Below are 26,529 nucleotides of genomic sequence, written 5' to 3' on the forward strand. Positions count from 1 at the left end.
CAGGAGCGGTTTAGGAGCGGTGAATACACCGCTCCTTCACTGCTCCAAAGATGCGGCTTGCAGGAGTTTTTTTCTTCTCCTGTCAGCGCAACCGTTTTGGGTCGGTTTGCAGGCGGTATTTTTAGTGCAATAACGCCTGCAAACCGCCCCAGTGTGAAAGGGGTCTTAGCGTTAGGGAAAAATTCCCTTGCAAAATGCAACTTCCCTTGCACTTTGAACAGCCTATTTGCCTTTTAGTAAATCAACCCCAATGCCTGTAGCCAGTCATCATTATCAATCAGAACTTGTGGATGGTGAATGAGGAGCCGCTGACACAACCTCACCCTTTCCCTGGTTGGAGCAGACTGAAGTAAAGCAGGTCTAGTGAGCTTGAGAGGATTAAATGTGTTTTATGTAGAGAGTGATGGTGAAGAATGGAGTATATTGAGGTTGGATGTGATAGGAGGAGTGGTGGGAGGGGGGAAGGGAGGACCTGTCAGCCAGTGATCGGCAGCTTGTGGTTGGCTGCAGCTTTCCTGGTACCTTGGAAGAGTGTCTAGTGCAGGGAGGGGGAAGAGGCAGCAGCAGTAGGCAGCAGTAAGCAGCAGTAAGCAGCATTGTAGTGGTGCGCACATCTGCTGCCTGCGCTGGGATATGGTGCATGGAGTGGATGACAGGATCGCTGCCCTTCTCCTCTGATCCTCCGGAGCTGTCATCTGTCTGCAGTGCTGAACGTCCTGAGTCATGCCCGACACGTGCTGCTGGATATAAACCCTTGGCTTGGCACAGTGGATTATGATTTATTCTGCCCGGACACTTATTATACAGGTAAGGTCCCCTTTGTTATGTTTTTTTTTTTTTTTTGTTTGTTTTTTTTTTTTTTCTTTAACCCTGTAGCTGCCAGCCTTTGTGTGGATCAGGTGTCTTTTGACTTTCTAGTGGTCTGTAGATCTCCATCCTCTCCCATCCTGGAGGATCTGCAGCGATTGTGCCAGCAATGCATTACCTGATCAGGCATGGAATGCACAATGCGGATCTGATACCTGGTGCTGTGCTGTCATCCCATTGCAGGTAGAATGGCAATGGTATATAAACGGATTAGACGCTGACTTAGCCCCCCCATCCACCCCCCTTCCCCTCCCCCTCCCCCTTAGGATGGGTTTGCTGTATCCATTAGCACAAGCTGCAAGCTGTATTGCTACTGGCCTGTCTATACATAGGGAAGTCTTCCATATGGGGGCTTTAAACAAAGAGAAGCTCAGTGCAGCCTTTTTTTTTTTTTTTGTGACAGCTGTGTCTTAGCATGTGACACTACACGATCCTCAAACAGCCTTTGCTAGGCTTTAGATGTGTGATAGTGGTTGATGTATAGGGAATCCTGAGTAGGGATGCTGGATGTTGGGTGTCAGTGCTTGCTGCTATGCAATAAATGTGCCATTGCAGGGTCTAGGTTTGGATTTATGGAGGTGAATGGAGATCAGCACTGGACAGCTCCTCTACTATACAGCATGCTATTGAAATAATGAAATCCATTGCAGCCTTGTCTAGAAGGTGGGGGGCTTGCTTTCTGTTGGCTGATATAGGCTGGATCGTTGATTCGTGTTTTATTAAATCATAAATCGCAGAGAGCTTTTTCACGCACAAGCATCATGCAGTGAGAAGGATACAGAAATCTGCATTGAACCAAAGCTTGCTCTTCAAAGAGCCCAAGACAGCTGCATGATGCTGACATCTCTACAGATCTGCTCTTAGGATTGGGTGCACTAGCTATGGAGCTATTTCTATGTGTGTTTAGGCAATCCACGACATCTCTATTGCTGTACATGTTACATTTTGATGGATAAGGACAAAACCCCAGGCAAATCTTTAAAGGGACCTTACAAGGTCAGACCCTAAAGCTGTGTTTGGAAACCCAATAGCTTTCCTAAAATAAAAAAAAACGAAGATCTAGTTTGTAGGAAATGTTCTTTTTCCCATCACCAGGGACAATCATAGGGTTGCCATGTCTGACCTCCTGAAATTGCTAGCTGCCCGGCTGTTACGTTGACCTACTAAGCGTCAATACTTTCTGAGTCACAGACTTGAAACTTGCATGCTGGTCATGAAAGAGAAGAGTCAGACATCCCCATTTACTGGTTACTATTCGAAGACTCAAAGGGGTTGATGTAAGTAAGGCAAATAGGCTGCTCACTTTGCAAGGGAAGTTGCATTTTGCAAGGGAATTTTCCCCAGAGCCTAGGGAATGAGGTGACTTCTATTATCCAATCATGTGCAAGCAGAAATACTCTTTATTTTCCTTGCGTGTGATTGGATATCCTTTGCAAAGTGAGATTCTCTAAGCACTGGGGAAAATTCCCTTGCAATGTGCAACTTTCCTTGCAAAGCGAACAGCCTAATTGCATTCAGCACATCAACTCCAACTTATTGAAACCAGAGAGTCAATGTGACAGCCATGCTGTAAGCATTTTTTTTTTTTTTTTTTTTTTTTTATACAATCTTTTTTTTTCCTAAGATATACAGGAATACAACAGGTAAAATTAATATCGGGGAAATATAAGTTTTACCAATAACTATATCACCTATATATTCATAAGATCCATAAAAATCTCTATATAAGGAAGAATAATGTCATCCAGATCAAAAAAGTATGCAAATTTAAGTATGTTATAAATATAATAGTTTTATAAATAGATTTCTAAAAAAAGGGGGTGGGGGTGGGGGGGGGTGTTAGTCTCAGTTTTATTGTTAGCAGATTTAGAGAGAATTCCTATACAGGAACCAAGGTGTCCAAATTAAATTTTTTTTTTAATTTTTTGTATGCATTTTTAAGAGCAGAGGTCAGCTTTTCAATAAAAAGGTCATTTACAACAGGTGCAAGTTTAATGTGAGCTTTGTGGGCCCATGCTTTTTTTAAAAGGTTAAGAGGAAAAAAAAAAAAATGGTAACTTCTCTATAATTTGGATATTAGAAGTAAACACATATTTTGTGAAAGACTATCGACAAATTATATGCTCACTTGCTGGAGTTTTTACTACAGGACACAAGTCTTATGTGAGCTCGGAGTGCCTATGTTTGTTTCAGACACCCAGTCAAGTTTGGAGACAATTAATAAATAGAAATTTCTCTAACCTGACTGAGTGCTAAAGGGAAACATAATTATTTTTCATAAACTTGTGCAGTTTTCTAAAATTTGAACTAATTGATTTTGTCGATATGTAGATGAACCTGTTTGTACAAGTGAGATTTCACTTACTACATAGCTAATAAACATTTACCTAGGGTTGCCATTCATTTTGAAGCAGATGCTCATTTGCACTTTCACTTTATTGTGTCGTTTGAGGGTGTGAAGTGAGATAATTTATAGAATTGTCAGAGATCAAAATCTCTAAATGTATTACTTTGCGGGCGAAGATGAGAGCTTCCCCTGGCTGACATCTGTGTCCATTCATTACTATCTGACTCAGGGTGGGTCTGAGACCATGGGCTAATAGTACTCCAATTAGTAGATGTAATTCTGGCATTCTTTTCAGGCGGTCCCTAGCAGGTGGCCAGCGCTGATCTGTGATTATAACTGGATTGCAGTTGTTACTGCAGAGATCTCATTAAGAACTTTGGCTTTTCCAGTAGGACTCTTGTTCTGTGTTTTAAATTTTCAGCAGGAAACAGCTGATCGGTAACATTATTTCACACACTGATGTATCTTTATTCTAGTGTGAAATTGTAACTGTCTTCACAGTACATATATTCGTACAGGCAGAGGAGGAATATTTAAATGAATTAGCTGTCTTTCGTCATATCATTGTAAAAAAAAAAAAAAAATTGTACACAGTTTTTAAATGAATCATTTTATTTTTGGGACTAGAATTACCGTGACTGATAACTAACTGAGCAATCACTGAATGGAATTTGTTGAGTAGAATCAGCTTTTAATGCATTTATATTTATGAAGCTTTTGTAAGCAACATTAGGTGGAGTAAATATTTTATTTCTGTATTTTCCCATTTGATTGATTTGCAGTAACCTGGAAATGACAATAGGCCTTATATAGAGAAACAGCAGAAGAGAAAAAGCAGAGGACATAACCCTCAACAAACAATGAGGTGTTAGTTTTGTTTATTTTTCATCTTGAAAAAGGAAACAACAGATTAATCCAGTTAAACTATAACTAAAAGCAAATGTTTTTTTTTTTTTTTTTTTTTTTTTAGTTTTGGTTGGAGAGGAGAGGGCTCAGAACACCTTTCAGGTATTATTTTCTGTTTGTGCCTCCATTTACCCCTTCTATTTTTCCTGTTTACCATTGTCATTGAAAGCGCAACTAACGAAAGTCCCAAATTTTGGGTTGTCACTAGTTCTGTTGGCCAAGAGATTCCCTTAAAAGAGAAGTATGGTTTTGGGGGGTTTTCCCCCCATCATACTTACCTAGGTGGATGCAGCATTGGTCCAATGCTGCATCTGTCCCCCGACACCTCTACACTGAGAAACGAGAGATCAAACATCGCCAATGGCTTGGTTCTCACAGCTCCCTAAGCAGAGAGCTGCTGACTGTCAGTCAGCAGCTCTCCACTCTGCCCCCCCCCCCCCCCACGCTCACCGGAGCGCTGAGCTTTTTAGGGGTGGGGAGCGGCCGTCTCAGCCTCTCAGAGGCTGAGACGAGTGTCAGTCCAGGCACCTGGCAGATCCCGACTTCCATTGTCGCGATGACACGGTGCCTGAACTGATTCCTGTGATGTCAACAGAAAATGGGTTACAGGAGTGCAAAAGGAATGGCAATCCTGTGACCCATAGGAGAAGCCCAAAATAAAAGTGATGCCTTTTTTTTCCCACAAATAGAGCTTTCTTTTGGTGGTATTTGATTACCTCTGCAGTTTTTATTTTTTGCGCTATAAACAAAAAAATACGGACAATTTTGAAAAAAAAAAACATTATTTTTTACTTTCTGCTGTAAAACATACCCAATAAAATAATGCAAAAAAATCTGATTTCTTCATCAATTTTTTTACTAGTCATGGCAGTGATCAGCGATGTTTAGCGGGGCTGCGACACTGCGGCGGACAAATCGGACACTAAGTGACACTTTTGACAAATCGGACACAAAGTGACACTTTTGACACTTTATTGGGGAACCAGTGAAATTATTACAGTGAACAGTGCTAAAAATATGCACTGTCACTGTACTAATGACACTGGCAGGGAAGGGGTTAACATCAGGGGTGATCAAAGGGTTAAGTGTGTCCCTAGGGGGTTCTTTCTAACTGTGGGGGATGGACTGACTGGATGAACAGAGAGATTAGCAGAAACACAAGATCACTCTGTGCGTCCCTGTCAGAATGGGGATCTGCCTTGTTTACATTGGCAGATCACCGTTCTGTCTCTCTGGGGAGCGATCACGGGTTGCCCACTGATTGGCTCCCCCTCTGGCATGGCCCCGCTGGCTATTGCACAAAATGACATACAGGTATGTCATTTCACGCAATAGAGCCGACCTGCCGCAGTACATATAGATGCAGCGCTAAAAGGGTAAGTGAAAAGAAAGTGAGAAAAAAGACTAAAGCATAGTCTCATAAGCATCAATATGTACTAATTGAACAAAAACAAGCTCACGTGCAAATTAATAAATTAATGACTGCGTAAATAAATGAATAAACGCAAGATCTAGTCAAAAAACAATATATGAAAAATTGCTATATACATAGACCTTGAATAATGGTGAATATATAATAAAGTGTTGTGTATAAAAAAAACCCACAAAAAAACAGTCCAGAAAAAGTGACTAAAAGAAAGCAGCCATAAAAAGTGCCAGGGAAAAGAAACGGAGAAAATCTTCTGTGTCTTGCCACACTCAAGATGAGAAATCAAATGCGCTTACCAGACGGCGATGACTGCTATTACGGCAATCTTGCCCAGCACAGGGCGATTGGCCAATCCCCAGACGATGTCCTATCGTGACGAAACACGTAGGGAGGAGCCTACGACGTCATCTCGTTGTTCTCGGACGGGCTATACACGAACCTAAGAAGTGGAGGTTACTGACGGAGACGCCGGAATTTTTTAGACTATTTATTCCGCTGCCCTTTTAACACTGCGATCTTGTAAGTGTACTTTTATTCTCAATAAATTATTCTTTTTGGACGTATTACACTATGGAATGTTTTTGTTTCATATCCCTGGGAATCATCTGCCGCTAGCTGCTGCTGTGCATTATGGTTGTTGGGAGACCGATTTCCCTGTGCTGGGCGAGACTGCCGTAATAGCTGTCATCGCCGTCTGGTAAGCGCATTTGATTTCTCATCTTGAGTGTGGCAAGACACAGAACATTTTCTTTGTTTCTTTCCCTGGAACTTTTTATGACTGCTTTCTTTTGGTCACTTTTTCTGGACTGTATTTTTGTGGGTTTCTTTTTATACACAACACTTTATTATATATTCATTATTATTCAAGGTCAATGTATATAGCAATTTTTCATATATTGTTTTGTGACTAGATCTTGCATTTATTAATTTATTTACGTAGTCATTAATTTATTAATTTGCACGTGAGCTTGTTTTTGTTCAATTAGTACATACTGATGCTTATGAAACTATGCTTTAGTCTTTTTTCTCACTTTCTTTTCACTTACCCTTTTAGCGCTGCATCTCTTTGCATTATATACATTGTTGTGAGGTTTGATACTAGATCTTTAGGTGCTGGCTGCTTTTATATTTTTATACCTTTCTCATTTATTTTGGTTTATTTATTTTTTCCTTTGAGCGCAGCTTTTTCCTCTAATTTTCCATATATATATATGTGTACTGCGGCCGGTCGACAAGTGGTTAATTTTCAGGGATTTCCTCTTACTTATTGTTTTAGATATGGGACAGGAAATTAAGGGAAATCTCCCCAATAGGAGAAAAAGGGCAAAAATAAACTTTGCAGGGGTTATAACCCCCCTTGCTCTATCCAAAATGAAAAATAAACTTTTGCCTATAGTTCCACTTGAATTGTCACAGGTAGTACCCAGTATCCAAAGGAGATATTCAACAAAATATTTATAATATATTTTATCAATAATTTTTTCCTCTTTAGAGATTGTCTTCTTTAGCGATTGTCTTATTAACATTCTGTAAAACGTTCTGTATTAGTACTGCTTGAACCTTGAAGAAGGGAGTGCATCCCCAAAGCTCGTCTTGAAAATTTGGATGTTAGGGCAAACCAAAAAAAGTATCATGGACGGTACTCAATTCCTTTTTTATTTTCTTGGCACAATAGATAGAATTTATTCTTTAAGAGTATCTTACTGATTATTGATCCCATGTCAGGGGTACTTTTCTTTTACATTAAATGTTTCTCTCATCTGAGTACTTGTTCCTACACAATTCTGTTTGCTGTTGGATTGTGTGAGACGTTCCCTAGTGAGCCTGAAATGGCTAAAAGGGGTAATGACCAAAACATTATTATGTCATTAAAGGGGTTGTATTACAGGCCATAGTCCCAAAATTGACAGGACATATGAAAAGCTTTTATCTTGACAGATGTATACTGGATTTAGTGCTTTTCTTCAAGAAGCCAATCATGTGCAGAGCTACTCCCTATTAATTCCCAGTTGTGCAGTTCTCCTTTATATGAGTGGATGGAAGAGAACACCTGTTTATGAGCTAAGATAAAACAAAAGATTGTTACATTGCTCCTATATTTCAGTTGATGACTTCTAAAAATATATAATTTGAAGAAAGCTGTCTTAAGAAACCTAGGGAGCTGCTGGAGTTTATTTATGAAATTTGCTGTTGGGATACTTTGAACTTATAGTCAGTGCAGTGTAGAAACTGTATAACTATGCCCAGTAAAGCCTCGTACACACGATCGGACTTCAAACAAACTTTTCCGTGGATTTCTGTCCAAAGGGCGTTGGCCGTGAACTTGGTATGCATACACACGGCAGGACTTTTTCAGCCAACTTTCACCAAATCACGTGGTTTTTCAGCTCATTACCGCCACCCTTTGGACAACTTCTGTATTGTTGTCTGATCTTTTGCATTGGTTCTGAGCATGCATGTTTGTACTTTGGACTAAAGTCCGATGGATTTGTGTGCACAAGATCGGACTAGCCGACTTTTGTTGCAGTAAAGTTTGTTTGTTCGCACAGCCAACATTTGTCCGATGAAAGCATACACACGGTCGGATGTTGCCTTAAAACAGGTAATTTGCATGTTTGTTGTCGAAAAGTGTGATCGTGTGTATGGGCCTTAAGATAACATTTAGTGAGGTTGGAATTAGAGCAGATCTCTCTTTGCTTTTGTGTTGACTTATTTAATAATTCCTAAGGGCTAATGTAGTAACCCATGAAACTAGTCAGTAACCATCTAACTTGAACAGACTGAATTCTGATTGGTTGCTATGAGTTACTGCATTTAGGATCAGCGCTAAAGAATTAAAACTCTTCACTGAATAAAGACATATGACTTCATCAGAAGGGATCAGAAGTCAGGTCTTATGCCCCGTACAGACGATCGGACTTTCCGACAACAAAACCTTGGAATTTTGTTCGAAGGTTGTTGGCTCCAACTTGTCTTCCATACACACGGTCACATAAATGTTGGCCAACAATTATGAATGTTGTGACGTACAAGATGTATGGCGAGCCGATAAAAAGGAAGTTCAATAGTCATGCGCCACCCTTTGGGCTCCTTCTGTTAATGTTGTGTTTGGTGAGCATTGACTCCGAGCATGCGTGTTTGTACTTTGGACTTTTGTCCGACGGACTTGTGTACAAACGATCGTAAAGTCTGACAACACACATTTGTTGGCGGAAAATTTGACATGCTAGCCAACATTTGTTGGCGGAAAGTCCGATAACAAGTGTCCGATGGAGCATACACAAGGTCGGATTTTCCGCCAACAAGCTCACATCCAACATTTGTTGTCAGAAGATCCGATCGTGTATATGGGGCATTATAGAAACAGACAAATGTCTCTACCACTTTCAGCCAAAATTTGTTTCATTGTTGCAGCTTGTTTTATGTAACTCTCTGTGGATTTAAAGTAATGCTGGCCATACACTATACGAAAAATCGGCCGAAAAATCGTTCGTATAGACACTTCATTCGCTTTTCGGCAAGTTAATGGGCACAAATCGATAATCGTTTGTGACGTTTTTGTGGGAAAAAAACGAACGGGAAGTTTGGAAAATTTCTGCCGAACGTACAATAAATTGCAAGGTTAATGTGTTTCCCGTCCAAACTGTCTGCACTAGGTATATGTAAAAAAATGAACAAAAAATTATTTATTCATGTCCACTGAACAATTTATCGGTCATTACATGATGGCACGATCGTTTGCGGTCACAGTCGAACGTTCGTTTTTCAAAAATGTGTTCGGCCGATTTTCTGTATAGTGTATGGCCAGCATTAGACTCCAGGCAATACAGCTGAATACACACTTGAAAAACTTATATGCGTATTTGCATACCCACCAATGGATTTCTGTTCAGGTGCTACTGTAGTTTGCAACGTTCCGCCATACTGCTATATACAGTAGATTCCCAATGTGAGGTCTCTGCCTCCAGACTGTTCATTGGAGTAGGAATCAGCATTATCACCCCTGTCCGAATGAGCAGAGAGTTATTGCAGAAAACATACGTTTTGGTTTTGCAGTCAAGAAGATACATATGTAAGTCAAATGAGATTTGAGATTTGCGGTTTGTGGTTTGGTTCATCTAAAAGGTTCACAGCTGACCTGAGTTTTTTATTGGATAACCATCCATTATATAGAGATACCTATATGAACAGCGGATGCCCTAGTAAGTTTGATAAGGTGTGGGCTAAGTAGCTGGATAAATTGTTTACAGCATCGAATGCCCATGGGGGCCACTATCCATAATATGAGTGTTTCCATATGAGTATAGGTTTGGAGCCACTGGGGAGAGAAGGAACAAATACTTGCCTTCCTTTCTTTTTTTTTTTTTCTTCTCCTATAGATTAATAATTGCTATATTGGATTATTCTTATTCATATTCCTGGCTCAATGTGTATGATGTTTTGTTGTGTTTTGATTTGTTCTTTAATAAAAAAGATTTGTAAATAAAAAAATAAAATAGATGAGATCTGTAGTCGCATCATACCTTTTCATTCTATAACATCAGCATTGTAATATTAATACAAACAATAGTTATTTTTGACAATCTAATAGGCATACTTGTAAAATCTCCTTTCATGTTGTGAGTTCTTCCTGTCTCCTGGCCGTTACTTTCCACAACCTCCTGGATTCACAGCATGCTTTGGAGCTTCTCCTTCTCCTCCTGCTGTTTACTTTCAATCTCTAAAGCTAGGTTCACATACACTATATTACCAAAGCAAAGCAAAGTCCATTAAGACATGGATGAGCGAGTTTGGGATGGAGGAACTTAAATGGCCTGCACAGAGTCCTGACCTCAGCCTGATAGAACACCACTGGTATGAATTAGACTGGAAACTGTGAGCCAGGCCTTCTCATCCACATCAGTGCCTGACCTCACAAATGCACTTCTGGAAGAATGATCAAACATTCCCATAGACACACTCCTAAACCTTGTGGACAGCCTTCCCAGAAGAGTTGAAGCTGTTATAGCTGCAAAGAGTGGGCCAACATAATATTGAACCCTACGGACTAAGACTGGGATGCCATTAAAGTTCATGTGTGTGTAAAAGCAGGCATCCCAATACTTTTGGTAATATGGTATATGTATAACTGTGCCTTTAAAAGTCCAATAATTCATAAAGTGCTCATACAATACAATTCAAAGTGCTCTAGTTCAAATAAAAGTGAAAAATCATGTGTATGTGTGGTTCCTTTGTGCAGGCACAGCCGCCCATTCATGTGAATAGGTTGCTGTACCTGTGGGAAATGCAGAAAAAGGTCCCTTCACTTTTTTCAAATCACAGCACTTTTGCACCATGCGATTTTCAGATGTGTGGGGGTGCCATTGAAAATTAATGCATCCGCACACATTCCCGCACCTGCATAAATGTTAACTTAGCCTTAGGACTACATATCCCATGGTACCTTCTTGACTGCAAGCAGTGATTCCTGTACTGACTCCATCTCCTGACACTCCTCTCAGCACCTCTGTAGTCCAGAAGGCAGACTTTCTGCAATGTGAGATACAGCTGTGTCTATTCATAGGGAATAGTGAATATGTGTCACAGAATTGCCAGCATCATTTAAACCACTTTCACTGAGACAAGGTCATTTCGGATTCACCCCAGCCTGTTATTGAATGAGAAAAGAGAAAAACACACATTGATGCGATCATCTTTCTTTCACTCTGCTTCTCCTTCTGTTGGCATGCTTTTTTGTCAGCACATGAACTGATTGGCTCCTCATGCTGCTTCTTCCCCTCTTGCTCCAGCCCTGCTCTACAGGGTCTGCAAGAAACTAATACAGTACCAGATGAGATATTTTGCTTTTCAAAATACATTTGATGATGTATTAATGATTGCAGGGCTCATTAATTTGTATCAAAGAAGGGAAGACAACAAACAGGTATCCTCTTGTATAGTTCAACTATACACAGTATAGTATATATACCATGTATAATGTATAAATGTATAGGTTGTAATTGGTTCAGATCACAGAACTTCTTATTTCCCAAACAATTAGTAAGACATAAAGACTAAAGACATTGTATGGAATGCACTCTAGGAAGAGATAGAACATTTTTCATATTCACCTTTCATTTTATATAATTCAGATTTAAAATGTTAAATATCTTATCTTATTCACATTTAATTTAAATCATACAGATTCAGAGTATTATATATTACTGACAATAATTATTGTGAACTTAATGTGAACATAATAACATGAACATAATAAAGATAATTTCTGTCTCTTCCCAGATCACGCTCTATGAAATTCTTAAGGCCGGGTTCATATACAGTATTTGGGTCCGGTACATTTCTGTTCATCGATTCACTGGACCCAAAAACGCACAGGACCCTTTTTGAAACCACATCGCGGCCGCCCCAGACTTGTGTGAAGCGGCACCATTGAGAGCCGGTCACATTCACATGTCATGCGAATTGAATGCGGTTTGAAACGCATCCAATTCACATATATGTGAACCCAGACTTACCCTAAGCCCTGGTTCACACCAGTGCGATTCGTCATGCAATTTGACAGTTCAAAATCACATGACAAGTCATACCCTATTGCCAGCATTTGAACCATTCAAACTGTTACAACTGAAGTCTCACGACTTTGAAAAAGGTCCCTGCACTACTTTTCTTCAGTTTCATTTCAACTTGCATTGACTTTTGTTGAATGAAGTTGCAAGCCACAGTTAAATCGGAGGTCCAAATCACACTGATCTACGGCTTTGAAATCGCGTTGAAGTAGCACCATTTCAAAGCCTTACTGGGGTGAACCAGGGCTAAATCCTTATTCCTTGCATTCATTTGTGTCTTTTATATCTACACGGAGTTCAGCAGCCTTGTGCCCTGTGTCATTTCCCAGAACATGGGGATCTTCTAAATGTTAAAATACACAGGACAGTTTGACCTTTCGTGGTAGATGATCAGATCCTCATATGTATTTCTTGCCTCTTAACAGGTATTCATATCCACTTTTCATTGGTAAAGCGGTAGTAAAGTGTGCCAAAAAAAAAATCTGGTCCCCTGCAAGTTAATGTCATAATGTGCTAATATAGCACATCATGAAAGACTTAAAATGAATCCCTCCAGCGGTGTGCTGTCAACGCTGCCAGGGCTTCTGTCTTCACCACGTCTTCCTTTTAGCTTCGTGGGCTCCAGCTGTTTGAATGGCCAAGCCGCAAAGACATCACTCCTACGCATGTTCACGGGAGTCACAGCCGTGGCACAGCACTCTGAAGGAATGGCATACTCAATATGTTATCCCTTCGGAGCCCAGTGCGCATGCGCTGGTGACGTCACCAGCTGCATAAATCCTGAATATTTCCGAAACAGCGCATGTTTAAGAGATATTTATTGCATGTACAGCCAGGCTTTATTATAAGCTTAGGTACAAATTCACCAAGCAAGTGATTATCTCATTGCGGCCTATAAGGCAAAAGAGTTAAAGTGATATTAAACCCAAAAGCAAATATGTAATAAGTTGCAGCTCACCAATTCTAAGATGTGGAGGTTGCATTAGTTTTCTGTTTTTAGTTATTTTCTTTTATTATCACTTAGTGATCCAGCCCGCAAATCAGTTTTTTTTTTTTTTCAACTTACTTTAGCAGACTAAGCTGTCCAGACAAAGTGTCAGTTAGAGGGTTGACCATTTAACGCTGACAGGGATGTTTACAAAGGCCAGTATTTCTTTATGTAACCATTCCTCATTCAAGTCAAAAACCTAATAAAAAGGTTTTGGTTAAAAATACATTGTAAGTGCTGTGTAATCTGTGTTCATATCCACAGAGTTAAAGTGGGATTAAACTCCTGATTATTATACAATAAGGTCACCCGTGCAACAGTATACAAATAAATGAATCACCTAAAGCTTCTGTGAAAAAAATGAAAAATTCTCTGAGGTAGCTTCTGCTCTAATAGTATTTGTAAAACACATACCATATGCAAATTGTGGCAAAAAGAGCAGCGCTTACCCTAGTCTTATATAAGTCTTATACTAGTTCTTATATAAAAAAATTCTGAATATGTGTGTATATATATATATATATATATATATATATATATATATATATATACACACACACACACACATATATATATTTATAAAACCGTGCCTTTAAAAGTATAATTATTCATAAGGTGCTCATACAGTATCTCACAAAACTGAGTACACCCCTCACATTTTTGTAAATATTTTATTATATCTTTTCATGTGACAACACTGAAGAAATGACACTTTGCTACAATGTAAAGTAGTGAGTGTACAGCTTGTATAACAGTGTAAATTTGATGTCCCCTCAAAATAACTCAACATACAGCCATTAATGTCTAAACCGCTGGCAACAAAAGTGAGTACACCCCTAAGTGAAAGTGTCCAAATTGGGCTCAAAGTGCCATTATTTTCCAGCACTGCCTTAACCCTCTTGGGCATGGAGTTCACCAGAGCTTCACAGGTTTCTACTGGAGTCCTCTTCCACTCCTCCATGATGACATCACAGAGCTGGTGGATGGTGGGGAGGATGTAGGGCGTTCACAGTTTCATTTTTTTCTGAAAAGGTGACCTAACCCTTTAAGATATCCTGTGTGCTCTGCTCAGTTACACAGTGCCTGACCATTTTAGTGACAAACTCTATTCCAACATGGAGAATCTATTTACACTTGTCCTTTTTCATGCAGCAATCATCAGTGATGCAAGCTTTGAAGAGGGGACCCATGCATGGCATAGATTTAGTCATGTTTGCATCATATACTTAGCAAATTATTCTTTTTATGCCTCCCTGGCAAATCCACCTCATGTTTTCATTACTGTCATATAGATTTGACATTGAAGTGTTGGTGTATAAAAATAGCAGAGTTTACGCAGTCAGTTTCGTTCTAAATTTTAGTCCTTTTGCCCTTCAGGGATTTTGTTTACTAATTATTCCTTTTGCTGTTATGTCCGGCTTAGACTGTTATGAGGAGTAAAGTGCAGGAAATATCTTGTCTAGAAGTTGTTTAGGAAATGGATACATTCAATGTTCATCCTGTTCGGATAATGACACTTGTAGATGATTTATTCTGGGCTTTTGATTGACCTTTGTGCAAATACAGCTACTATATTCAATACAAAATACAAAAGAGAAGAATGTTTGTTTTTTGAACCATACATATTTCTTCTGTTAAAATAATTTGTGTGGTTTGTGAATCAAAGAAAATACATTACTATTAAAATATATGTACACTGCTAAAAAAAATCCCAAACCTGTACAATGATACACACTGATCAGCCATTTCTGACCACTGACAGGTTAAGTGAATAATATTGATAAACTTGTTACAATGGCATCTGAAAGTCAGTGGGATATTTAAGGCAGCAAGTAAGCATGTTGTCCATGAACCTGATATGTTGAATTGCAGTTTGTTGTGTATGGGGCTGAATAGCTGCAGACCCATGCTGACCCGTGTCCACAGCCAAATGCACCTACAATGGGCATGTGAGCATCAGAACCAGACCACAGAGCAATGGTTTGATGAATTAAATTTTATTTTCATCATGTGGATGGCCAGTTGCGTGTGAGTCACTTCCCTGGAGAAGGGATGGCACCAGGATGCAGTATATAAAGAAGGCAAGCCAGTTTAGGAAGTGTGATGCTTTAGACAATGTTCTGCTTGGAATCTTTGGATCCTGCCATTTACAGTATCTCACAAAAGTGAGTAAACCCCTCACATTTTTGTAAATGTTTTATTATATCTTTTCGAGTGACAACACTGAAGAAATGACACTTTGTTGCAATGTAAAGTAGTGAGTGTACAACTTGTATAACAGTGTACATTTGCTGCCCCCTCAAAATTACTCAACACACAGCCATTAATGTCTAAACAGCTGGCAACAAAAATGAGTACATCCCTAAGTGAAAATGTCCAAATTGGGCACAATGTGTCAATATTTTGTGTGGCCACCATTATATTCTAGCACTGCCTTAACCCTCTTGGGCATGGAGTTCACCAGAGCTTCACAGGTTGCCACTGGAGTCCTCTTCCACTCCTCCATGACGACATCACGGAGCTGGTGGATGTTAGATACCTTGCGCTCCTCCACCTTCTGTTTGAGGATGGCCCACAGATGCTCAATAAGGTTTAGGTCTGGAGACATGTTTGACAAGTTCATCACCTTTACCCTCAGCTTCTTTAGCAAGGCAGTGGTCGTCTTGGAGGTGTGTTTGGAGTCGTTATCATGTTGGAATACTGTCCTGCAGCCCAGTCTCCGAATGGAGGGGATCATGCTCTGCCTCAGTAAGTCACAGTACATGTTGGCATTCATGGTTCCCTCAATGAACTGTAGCTCTCCAGTGCCGGCAGCACTCATGCAGCACCAGATCATGACTCTGAGAGCTGTCTTGGGCATCATCTTTAGAAGAGGCTTCTTTCTGGAACAACAGCCATGCAGACCAATTTGATGCAGTGTGCGGCATATGGTCTGAGCACTGACAGGCTGACCCCCCACCCGTGCTTGCAGCACTCAAACGTCTATTTCCCAAAGACAACATCTGGATATGACGGTGAGCACGTGCACACAACTTCTTTGGTCGACCATGGCGAGGCTTGTTCTGAGTGGAACCTGTCCTCTTAAACCGATGTATGGTCTTGGCCACCATGCTGCAGCTCAGTTTCAGGGTCTTGACAATCTTCTAATAGCCTGGGCCATCTTTATGTAGAGCAACAATTCTTTTTTTCAGATCCTCAGAGAGGTCTTTGCCATGAGGTGCCATGTTGAACTTCCAGTGACCAGTATGAGAGAGTGAGAGCGATAACACCAAATTTAACACACCTGTTCCCCATTCACACCTGAGACCTTGTAACACTAAAGAGTCACATGACACCAGGGAGGGAAAGTGGCTAATTGGGCCCAATTTGGACATTTTCACTTAGGGGTGTACTCACTTTTGTTGCCAGCGGTTTAGACATTAATGGCTGTGTGTTGAGTTATTTTGAGGGGACAGCAAATTTACACTGTTATACAAGCTGTAAACTCACTACTTTACATTGTAGCAAAGTGTCATTTCTTCAGTGTTGTCACATGAAAAGATATAATAAAATATTTACAAAAATGTGAGATACTGTATATAGGTGGTACTGTGATACCTACTAAAACATTGTTGCATACACCACTTCATGGAAACAAGATTCTGTGATGGCAATGGCCTCTTTTTTTATTTTTTATTTTTTGGCAATGGCCTCTTTAGGCAGGATAATGCGCCCTGCCACACTGCAAAAATGGTTCAATAATAGTTTAAGGAACACAACAAGTATGAGGTGTTGAATATAAATTCTCCAGATCTCAATCCAATCAAACATCTGTGGCGTGTGCAGAAAAACAAGTCCAATCCATGGAGGTTCAACCTTGCAACCTACAGGACTTAAATGATCTGCTACTGATTGCTTGGTCTAGTAGCACCCATGCTTTTATGGGTCATGGCTGTTTTGGAAGCAAAGGGGGCTCTTTTGGCTGCAAAAGGAGGACTTCCTCAATATTAGGCGGTTGGTCATAAAGTTATGGTAGATAGATCTGTGTATCTGTCTAATGATTTGTCCAGGGCTGTACCTGCAACTCTGTTCATGAAGTCCTATTATCATTTGCTACATTATAACTATTTAAACTGAGAGATTAAAAGCAAGTTTCTGATATGTTGTTGTGGGATTCTTTCTCTCTATATACAGTATATGAAGAAAACAGTGAGTGTTTTAAGCGGTGGAGTCTAACGCCGTGTACACGCGATCGGACTTTCCGCCAACAAAACCGTGTATTTGTGTTCGAAGGTTGTTGGCTCAAACTTGTCTTGCATACACACGGTCACACAAATGTTGGCCAACAATTCCGAACGTGGGAACGCGGTGACGTACAAGACGTACGATGAGCCGAGAAAAGGGAAGTTCAATAGCCAGTGCGGCTCGTTCTGCTTGATTCAGAGCATGCGTGAACTTTTGTGCGACAGACTTGTGTACACATGATCGGACTTTCTGACAACAAAGTTTTGTTGGTGGAAAATTTGAGAACCTGCTTTGGTGGCAGAAAGTCAGACAGCAAAAGTTCAATGGAGCGTACACACGGTCGGACTTTCCGACAACAAGCTCACATCCAACATTTCCCATCGGAAAATCTGACCGTGCGGCATAAGGCTTTGTAAAATGGAAATAATTAAAAAAAAAAAAAATTCCAGTATTTTCCGTGTTTATAAAATATTGCACAGTGCTTTTAAATTTAGAAGAGACGCATAAAAACACATAGGTTCCATGCAGAGAGTGTCCAGTGGGTTTTGAACCAAGGACCCAACTAACTACTAAGTATCAGCATTATAACTGGGCAACTATCATTTTCATGTAGCACCCTGAGTGTACAGTAGGAAAATTTAGTTTTAGCTCCTCTGTTAGCAAACTAAATGGGGTTAATTGTTGCGATGTGCAGAGCTCCAAGGACGCTGTTCCCTCCCCTGGCTTCTGGAACAGCTGGAGAATTCTAGAACATAGAGGGTGAATGGGCAGAGATTAGGCCTGATTATTTATGGAGTCTTCTCCAATCCCTAAGTAAGTACGGCCCAGAAGGTGGGGAGATAGGCCGTAAGTATTCTGGAGCCTGGCAGTAGGGAAACAGAGTCCAGGGTTCAGTTGCCTGGAGGGGACCCCTGGGCAGAAGGAAGGAGCCAGAGGAAGAGAGAGAGAGACCACAAACAGCTGAAGCCTCACACCCTTTCAGCCTCAGCTAGGCTTAGCTGAAGCCATCCTGGGAGCCAAAGTCGGGACTTGTTAGACAGGAGGCCTGTTCAGCCAGGCCTGTACCCTGCTTGATCACTCCAGAGGGACAGCTTAGAGCCAATTCAAGCCTGTAAAACCACCCTACACCACATTTCTTGCGGATCTAAGGGTCTAAGGAACAGTCTGGTGTAGTAGTATTTTCTACTGAATGAGAGTATCTGCATTCAGTGTTTAAAACCTTTTTGCTACCAGTTGAGCTCATCTGTTTATCCTATGGGAAGAAAGCAAAGTGATTTTTAGTAGCCAGAGACAGAATCAAGTCCTCAGTTTGCACTCAAGTTACAGTTCTGGACATTCCATACCTTCCCTTCCCTATCCAAGTTCATCCTCTAATACACCAAAAACAAAACAAAACACCCTGGGCTGGTTCTTGACTTCTGTGCGAGTTCTGAAAAATTCCTCTTGCCTGGATGTGCTTAAGAGGGAAGAAATCCAGAAGCACTTTAAGGGGGTAGCGCTACATTCAGAAGGAGAAGTCAGCGTATATTATTAGTCTCTTGACAGATGTAAGCTGAACTTTAGGTATGATTTTTATTGCACAGTTAGCCCCGGTTCACACAGGGGCGACTTGTCAGGCGACCTAGCCGCCTGACAAGTCGTGTCCCGTTCTGTACTACGGAACCGTTCTAATAGGAGCAACGCAAGTCGCTCCGACTTAGAAAAAGGTTCCTTACTATTTTTGGGGCGACTTCAGGCGACTTGCATTGACTTCTATACAGAAGTCGTGTGCAGGTCGCCTCTGTGAGTCGGCCTGCAAGTCATGTTGCCCCTGTGTGAACCGGCAGTTACTGTACATTGGTCCAGAGTAGCCTCCCTGGCAGTATGATTATGTCAGATTTTTGAATCTCAAAGCGGTAGATTGTTTTGCATTGAAATTTGGCGTTTTATATTGTAGACATGTAATTCTTAGGAATAACACACTTAAATCTGCCCAAACAAGAGTCTAGTAGACATCCTGGGTATGAAAAAGTTTGAAACACGAAATCATAAATTATAATATAATATAATAAATAACTATAGATAATTATACAAAATAATAATATAATAAGAAGAAAACGAATTTCCCCACGATTCACTTTCGCTCAATTCTGCAAGTGTTCTAATTTACTATCGCTGTTTTCTAGCTGGTCTAAAACCACTTTTGATGTAAAGGGACACTTTTTGGATGCCATGAACAATCTCAAGTTTCCAGGCAGAAAGAACAGAAAGAAGCATTAGGGACAAAAGGGATGTGAAATGATTTGATACAATAATGTAATCTGTAAGATTACAGTGTACTGGATGTATTATGTTTTTTGTACTTTTTGAATTTGCCGCCGGGCTCTGCCCCCATGAGTCGCGATGCTCTCAGGGAACTGATCCCAGAACACAGAGCATCGGGCGGAGCATTGGGCGGATGATCCGGCGGAGGACACAGCGGGAAGACATCCCAGGATCCTGGGGACAAGGTAAGTTTTCTGTACCAGGATTCTGCAATGCAATCCCGAGTGTGACTCGGGGTTACCGCCAATGGTACTGAAATTTAACCCTGAGCCACACTCGGGAATACCGAGAGGAGAGTTAAACCAAAATATGTACATTTTATCCCTGAGCAATTTCTGTGGAAGCAGAGACAGAGAATCTCTGTAGTAGTCGCTGCGACTATGGTGATAACAACGATCTTTAGGGTCCTGTGCTCACCAGCTTCCCTTCTGCACACTGACCACAGAGGATTGCTCACTTGGCACTGCTGCCGTTTGCAGAACTCCTTGTATTTTTTTTCAAGGTGTTCTCTGATCAGATGAGGTGGAGATTGTGACATCATTGCACCACCTCTCCACCTCATCCCATCAGAGAATGGTGTTCTGTCAATGGCAGCGGTGGCGAGTAAACTTCCCTACTCTGCAGAAGGGAAGCCACCCGGTACAGGACCCGGAAGATCACATAATTACTTCCCGCAGAACCTGTAGAAAAACTTTCCTAGGAGCCACAGCTACTGTGTACACACACCCATCGAAAGCAACTATGGGATGCAGCTGTACTGTATAAACACGTAGGTTCTATATGTTCTTGCATACTGTACAGCTCCATTACCTCCATGTGTATCAGCCCTAATGGTGTCAATTTAATTACACAACATTTAATGAAATTTAGTGCGCTCTTAAATGCTTTTTACTGTGCCAAGTCTGTCTACATGGCAAAATTTTGTCGATTACTTCTCACTTATCAAATAACTGCTTGTGTTTGTTAAAACCAATCATAATACAACCTGGTGCCCCGTACACACGATCATACATTCTGCCAGCAAAAGTCAGATGTGAGCTTTTGGTCAGAAAATCCGACCGTGTGTATGCTCCATCAGACTTTTGCTGGCAGCCAGCAAAAGATTGAGACCAGGTTCTCTATTTTTCGGTCGGAAAAAGTTCCCGTCTGTATGCAATTCGGATGCGCAAAAAATCACGCATGCTCGGAAACAATTCGACGCATGCTCGGAAGCATTAAACTTCATTTTCTCGGCTCGTCGTAGCGTTGTACGTCACCGCGTTCTTGATGGTCGAAAGTTCAGAGAACTTTTGTGTGACCGTGTGTATGCAAGACAAGCTAAGCGGAATTCTGTCGAAAAAACCATCCAAGTTTTTTCTGATGGAATTTCTGATCGTGTGTATGGGGCATTAGTGATCATTTTTAATAGATCAGCTTCATTTCTGACTGATAAATCTTTTTTTTATATATTTTAGGTTGATTGCAAAATGCAGAACAATACCCAGCATGTTTCACACTGTTTGCACTTTAATTGACCACAAATTTCTTTGTGTATGGTCACCTTTAGTCCACCCAAATCAAGAAGCCAGAGCAGCTATGCCAGTAGTTAAGACCTAGTAAAATTAATTATTAGGAAGCAGAGGTTTTATAAGTTATTAAGATTTTTTTTTTCAAATATCAATTTGTATCTACTGTATAGGAGAGTGAGTTCTATTTTAATGTATTTTATTCTCCAGAAATTTCCTCTGCTAATGCAAAGAAGTCAGCCTAAGTCTATTCATTGATATATATATGATGATTTCCCTTTGATCTTTCATTTTTAGTAGTCTTGCTTGGGTAAGTGTTGAGTAATTTGATTCACTTAAAGAAGGAACTCTTTATTGTATACAGAGCATGGCACAGGGTGTCACACATATCAGCTAAATGAACAGCGTTATAAAGAGAATTTTGTAAGACAGCAAGAAGCAACAATGTGGGTAGTGTAGTGATAGCAAGAATATATAAGTCTACTGTATAGCTTGTATGTTATTCTTTGAGGGTGTAAATTGCATAATGATAAAAGGGTCAGATCACTTCTTCTAAAACCTATTATCAATCATCTTTTATAGTTACTACTGCTCAGTGAAAATGGTTTGTACTCATAGTATTCATTGAATGGTGACTATTACAGACTGTCCTTGGTGCAGCTTGGTTCCTATGATGTCCTATTATTCTACAGTACTCACAGACTCACATTAGAAAGACGTTGTAAAAAAAAAAATGAAGGCTAATATTAATAAGTGATAATTTATTCAGTGATTAAACCAAAAAAAAAAAAAAAACTGGGGGCACCAAGGCTCTTTCACTCGATACAGAGATGGGAATTGGCAAGGACGTATCCTTAAAGCAGTAATAAACTCAAAACCACAAATGTAAAGATTGCACCTTACCAATCATTAGATGTGGTGGCTGCATTGGTTTTCTTTTTGTTGGCTTTTTTCCCTCTCTTTTCACCTGGTGATCTGGCCAGAGACACTCCTGTATTATATAGATAACACTCTGGATGAATGAGCACAGGGGCACCTTTGGACAGCAGCTTTGTCAGACTGGGAGGAGGGAAGTGTTAGATGGATTCGATTAGCAGATTTAAATACACTAACAAACTGAAGATAAACTTCAGCTAATAATTTATAATCAGTTACAGCAAACTGTTTTTTTTTTTCTTTTGTGATAAAGGTTTAAAATGAATATAAAAAAGATCATTTTAAAGCGGGGGTCCACCCACACCACCAAAAAAAAAAAATATTAAAAGCCAGCAGCTACAAATACTGCAGCTGCTGACTTTTAATACATGGCCACTTACCTGTCCCAGGGTCCAGCGATGTCGGCAGGCGACGCCGAGAACCCGCTCGGTTCTCGGCAGCTGCTGCCGCCATCCTAGGTGAGGGAATCAGGAAGTGAATCGTTGCGGCTTCACTTCCCGGTTCCCTACTGCGCATGCGCGAGTCGCGCTGCGCGTCCCAAGTGGTCCCCGCTCTCTCCTGGGAGCTGTGTGTTTCCCAGGAGTCAGCGCGGTGGGGACGGGAAGAGGCGTAGACTCCCATGGGAGTCTATGCCGGAAGTGGGTGCAAATACCTGTCTTAGACAGGTATCTGCACCCCCCTCCCCCCTGAAAGGTGCCAAATGTGACACCGGAGGGGGGGAGGGTTCCGAAAAGCGGAAGTTCCATTTTTGTGTGGAACTCCGCTTTAAGCACCCCTGCTGGTAGTAAATGGTTTGTTTCATCTGTGTAACTGATACATTCTGCTGGAGAGCTTGTTCTTTTGAAAAACAGAATTACAGGTTGGATCACAAGATGAAAATAGAAGAAAGAGAGTCTAAAAAAAGACAATGAATGCAGCCATCACATGTAAAAATGGTAAGCTGCAATATAATAAATGTTTACGTTAGCGTTTCCGCTTTCATTGAGAAAAACATTCCCCTCTGTACATTGGAAGGATTTCCTACCTTTTGTTATTCTGAAGAAATAGCAGTATATTTGTCTGTGTCCAAGTGATTCTAAATAGGAGTGACTTTTTCATTATTGATCAGCTGGTGCACTTGCATGGGTTTCTAATGAGGAAAGTGGCAGGGTCTGAATCCCATTAGACGTGATTAACCCTTTGGGAGTATTTCACCAAACCTGAAATATTTGTTGCAGAAGATGCGAGGATGCCCAAAATCTGATTTGTATCTTAGTGCAGACTTCAGTGACACAATTACACAAGCAGGAATGACATTTCCTCCAGGTTTCCATATTACATTGCATTTTACAGAAAATAACAGCAGATTGAAAAGGAAGGGACATTTTTATGAAAGTGGTGTTCCGGCTGCGTTTTTTTTTTTTTTTTAAGTCAGCAGCTACAACACTGTAGCTGCTGACTTTTAATAAGGACACCTACCTGTCCAGCGAGCCCGCGACGTGGCCCCCCCCCCCCCCAGGCCGATCCGTCCATTGGATCGGCTGCCAGCGCCACCATCTTAACGAAGGGAAAAAGGCAGTGGAGCCTTGCGGCTTTACTGCCCGTTTCCTACTGCGCATGCGCGAGTCGCGCGGCGCTTTGTGAATGGCCCCGTTGGTTTCTGGGACACACAGATGTCCCAGAAGGCAACGGGGCCGCTCGCCGAAGAGGAGGAAGTGCCGCGGAGTAGGAAGAGGCAGATTAGGAAGGTGTTTCTGGTAAGGGGTTTCTGGTAAGTTAAATATTTTTTTTTCAAATGTTTTTTTAAAAAAATTTTTAAGAATATTAATGTTATTTTTTTAAGGTAGCCCTCCACTTTAATATATTATTACATATATGCTATATTTTTTTCCCACAAAAAATGAAGTTACCCTTTAAACCAAACCTTGAGCCAGGCTATGGCAAGTCAAAACCACAATATTTACTTATGCCTAGCAAGCGGTAACTGAGGTTTATAAATGACCCTCACTGATCTCTGTAGCTGCAGAAAATGTGGATCAATTAAAGTGGAAGTAAATCCTCCTATTTTTTCAGCCAAGGAAGCTGCCATCTTGGCCTCTGTTTGATCTTCAACTGCCATGATGCTGCACATGTGATCAGTTATGACACCAGCCATTTGATGGTTTGACAGTTTGGTTGAGAGCACAACCAATGAGAGTGTTGCAGTCCCAGCATGTGCCGGAAATGTAATTATTTTTTGAAACTGTTAAATCAATAGGTTTACCTTGCGCTTTAACCACCTCAGCCTGGAAGGTTTTACTCCCTTAATGACAGGCCATTTTTTGCGATACGGCAGTGTGTTACTTTAACTGACAATTGCGCGGTCGTGCAAAGTTGTACCAAAAGGAAATTGATGTCCTTTTTTTTCCCGACAAATAGAGTTTTCTTTTGGTGGTATTTGAACACCCGGTTTTAATTTTTTTACGCTATAAACAAAAAAATACCGATAATTTTGAAAATAAAAAGCAATATTTTTTACTTTATGCCATAAAACATATCCAATAAAAAATCTAAAATTCAAATTTCAGATCAGTTTAGGCCAATAAGTATTCTGCTACATATTTTTGGTAAAAAAAATCCCAATAAGCGTATATTGATTGGTTTGCACAAAAGTTATAGCGTCTTCAAAATAGGGGATAGATTTATGGAATTTTTATTTTTTTTTTTTACTGGTAATGGCAGTGTTCAGTGATTTTTAGCACAACGTCGACATTGTGGCTGACAAATCGGACACCTAACTGACATTTTTTACACTTCTTGGGGACCAGTGACACTAATACAGTGATCAGTGCTAAATAATATGCACTGTAGTACCGTTTACACACGGTCGGAATTTCCGACAACAAATGTTCGATGTGAGCTTGTTGTCGGAAATTCAGACCGTGTGTAGGTTCCATCGGACATTTGTTGTCGGAATTTCTGACAACAAAAATTTGAGAGCTGGTTGTCAAATTTTTCGACAACAAAATCCATTGTCTTAAATTCTGATTGTGTGTACACAATTCCGACGCACAAAGTTCCACGCATGCTCAGAATCAAGCAGAAGAGCCGCACTGGCTATTGAACTTCATTTTTCTCGGCTCGTCGTACGTGTTGTACGTCACCGCGTTCTTGACGTTCAGAATTTCCAACAACATTTGTGTGAGCGTGTGTATGCAAGACAAGTTTTGAGCCAACATCCGTCGGAAATAAATCCAGGATTTTGTTGTCGGAATGTCCGATCGTGTGTACAGGGCATAACTGTACTAATGACACAAGCAGGGAAGGGGATAACTTCAGGGGTGATCAAAGGGTTAAGTGTGCTCCTAGGGAATGCTTTCTAACTGTGGGGGGAATGTTGTGACTGGAGGAAAAGGGAGATCCGTGTTTCTGTTTAGCCGAAACCCAAGATCTCCATCTTCCTCCCTCACAGAACGGCGGTCTGCCTTGTTTACATGGGCAGACCGCCGTTCTGCCTCTCCTGTGTCCAGTCACAGCAGGAGCGGGTCGCCGGCGGCATACACGCGCGCCTCCGACCCACTGCACGAAATTGCGTACCTGTGCGTGATTTTCATGCAGGAAGGCCGCTCTTCCACAGTATATCTGCGTGGGGTGGTTCTTAAGTGGTTAATGATTAAATTCCACAGTAGAAGCACTGAGGTCCTGACGAAGGGTGAGATGGGTTTGGATCCAAGCTCAGGCCAAAACTCTGTTCACCTGAAACGCTGGAAGCCATCACATGATGGTTTACCCACCGGCCCAAGGAGCTGTTCATCACAAAATGACAGGGATACTCAAAACATCATTGACCCAATATAGTCCCATGGCTATATTAGGATATAATGTGCAGAGAGTGATACAGCAGCTAACTGTCTCTTCTTCTCCTCTGTCCCCATAAACAGGAAGCGAGGAAACAGGGAGAAATAAGTGGAGGTAGCAGAGCAGCACTGAGCCGCCCGCTGCCTTCTCCCTCTACTGAGTGTCTGTCTAGTCAGTCATCAGAGGGAACCTGTATGCTGCCTCCTCCCCGCTTCTTAATTAGGCAGAGGGAGTAGACAGGGAGGAGGCAGCATCTCCCGGATCTGTACAAACTCTTATCAAAGGTAGTCAGCCCGATGTGATTGAATCTAATGCCGAAGATCGATGTGATCTGATCTTCACCCATTCAGACCATGCAGTAATCTGTGACTAATATCTGAGCTACATTGTAGAGCAGATATTGGTTTATAGGGTGCAGAAATTACAACGATCTCTCCTTCTACCAAGGTCAGTACATTTGCATTCAACGCACCTGACTGTCTCTCACTCCTGGCCCCCCCTCTTCCAGTTTGAGTGCTGCTGTATAGGGGATTGTAAGAGACTTATATCAAGTAAAATTCAGATACGTAATGTAGCTGCATTAAAGAAAAGAAAATTCAAGCGTAATTTCACTTTTGTTGAGAAAAAAACATTTCCCTCTA

General features: G+C 40.9%; 1 protein-coding gene across 3 annotated transcripts in view; it reads left to right on the top strand.

The window, feature by feature from the left end:
• Positions 1-478: 478 nt before the first annotated feature.
• The window catches only part of HECW1 (HECT, C2 and WW domain containing E3 ubiquitin protein ligase 1), a 415,705-nt gene continuing 389,654 nt past the window's right edge, over positions 479-26,529 (top strand). For 2 of the 3 annotated variants that reach the window (XM_073630548.1, XM_073630547.1), the window contains exon 1: positions 479-807. Coding sequence is in view for 2 of the 3 variants with exons in the window: in XM_073630547.1 (XP_073486648.1) it covers positions 775-807 (33 nt within the window). In the remaining variant the exon portion in view is untranslated. The remainder of the gene's footprint in view (positions 808-26,529) is intronic. The other variant, XM_073630550.1, reaches the window with a different exon arrangement.

This window comes from Aquarana catesbeiana, linkage group LG05, assembly GCF_042186555.1.
Source record: "Aquarana catesbeiana isolate 2022-GZ linkage group LG05, ASM4218655v1, whole genome shotgun sequence".
Classification (NCBI taxonomy): Eukaryota; Metazoa; Chordata; class Amphibia; order Anura; family Ranidae; genus Aquarana; species Aquarana catesbeiana.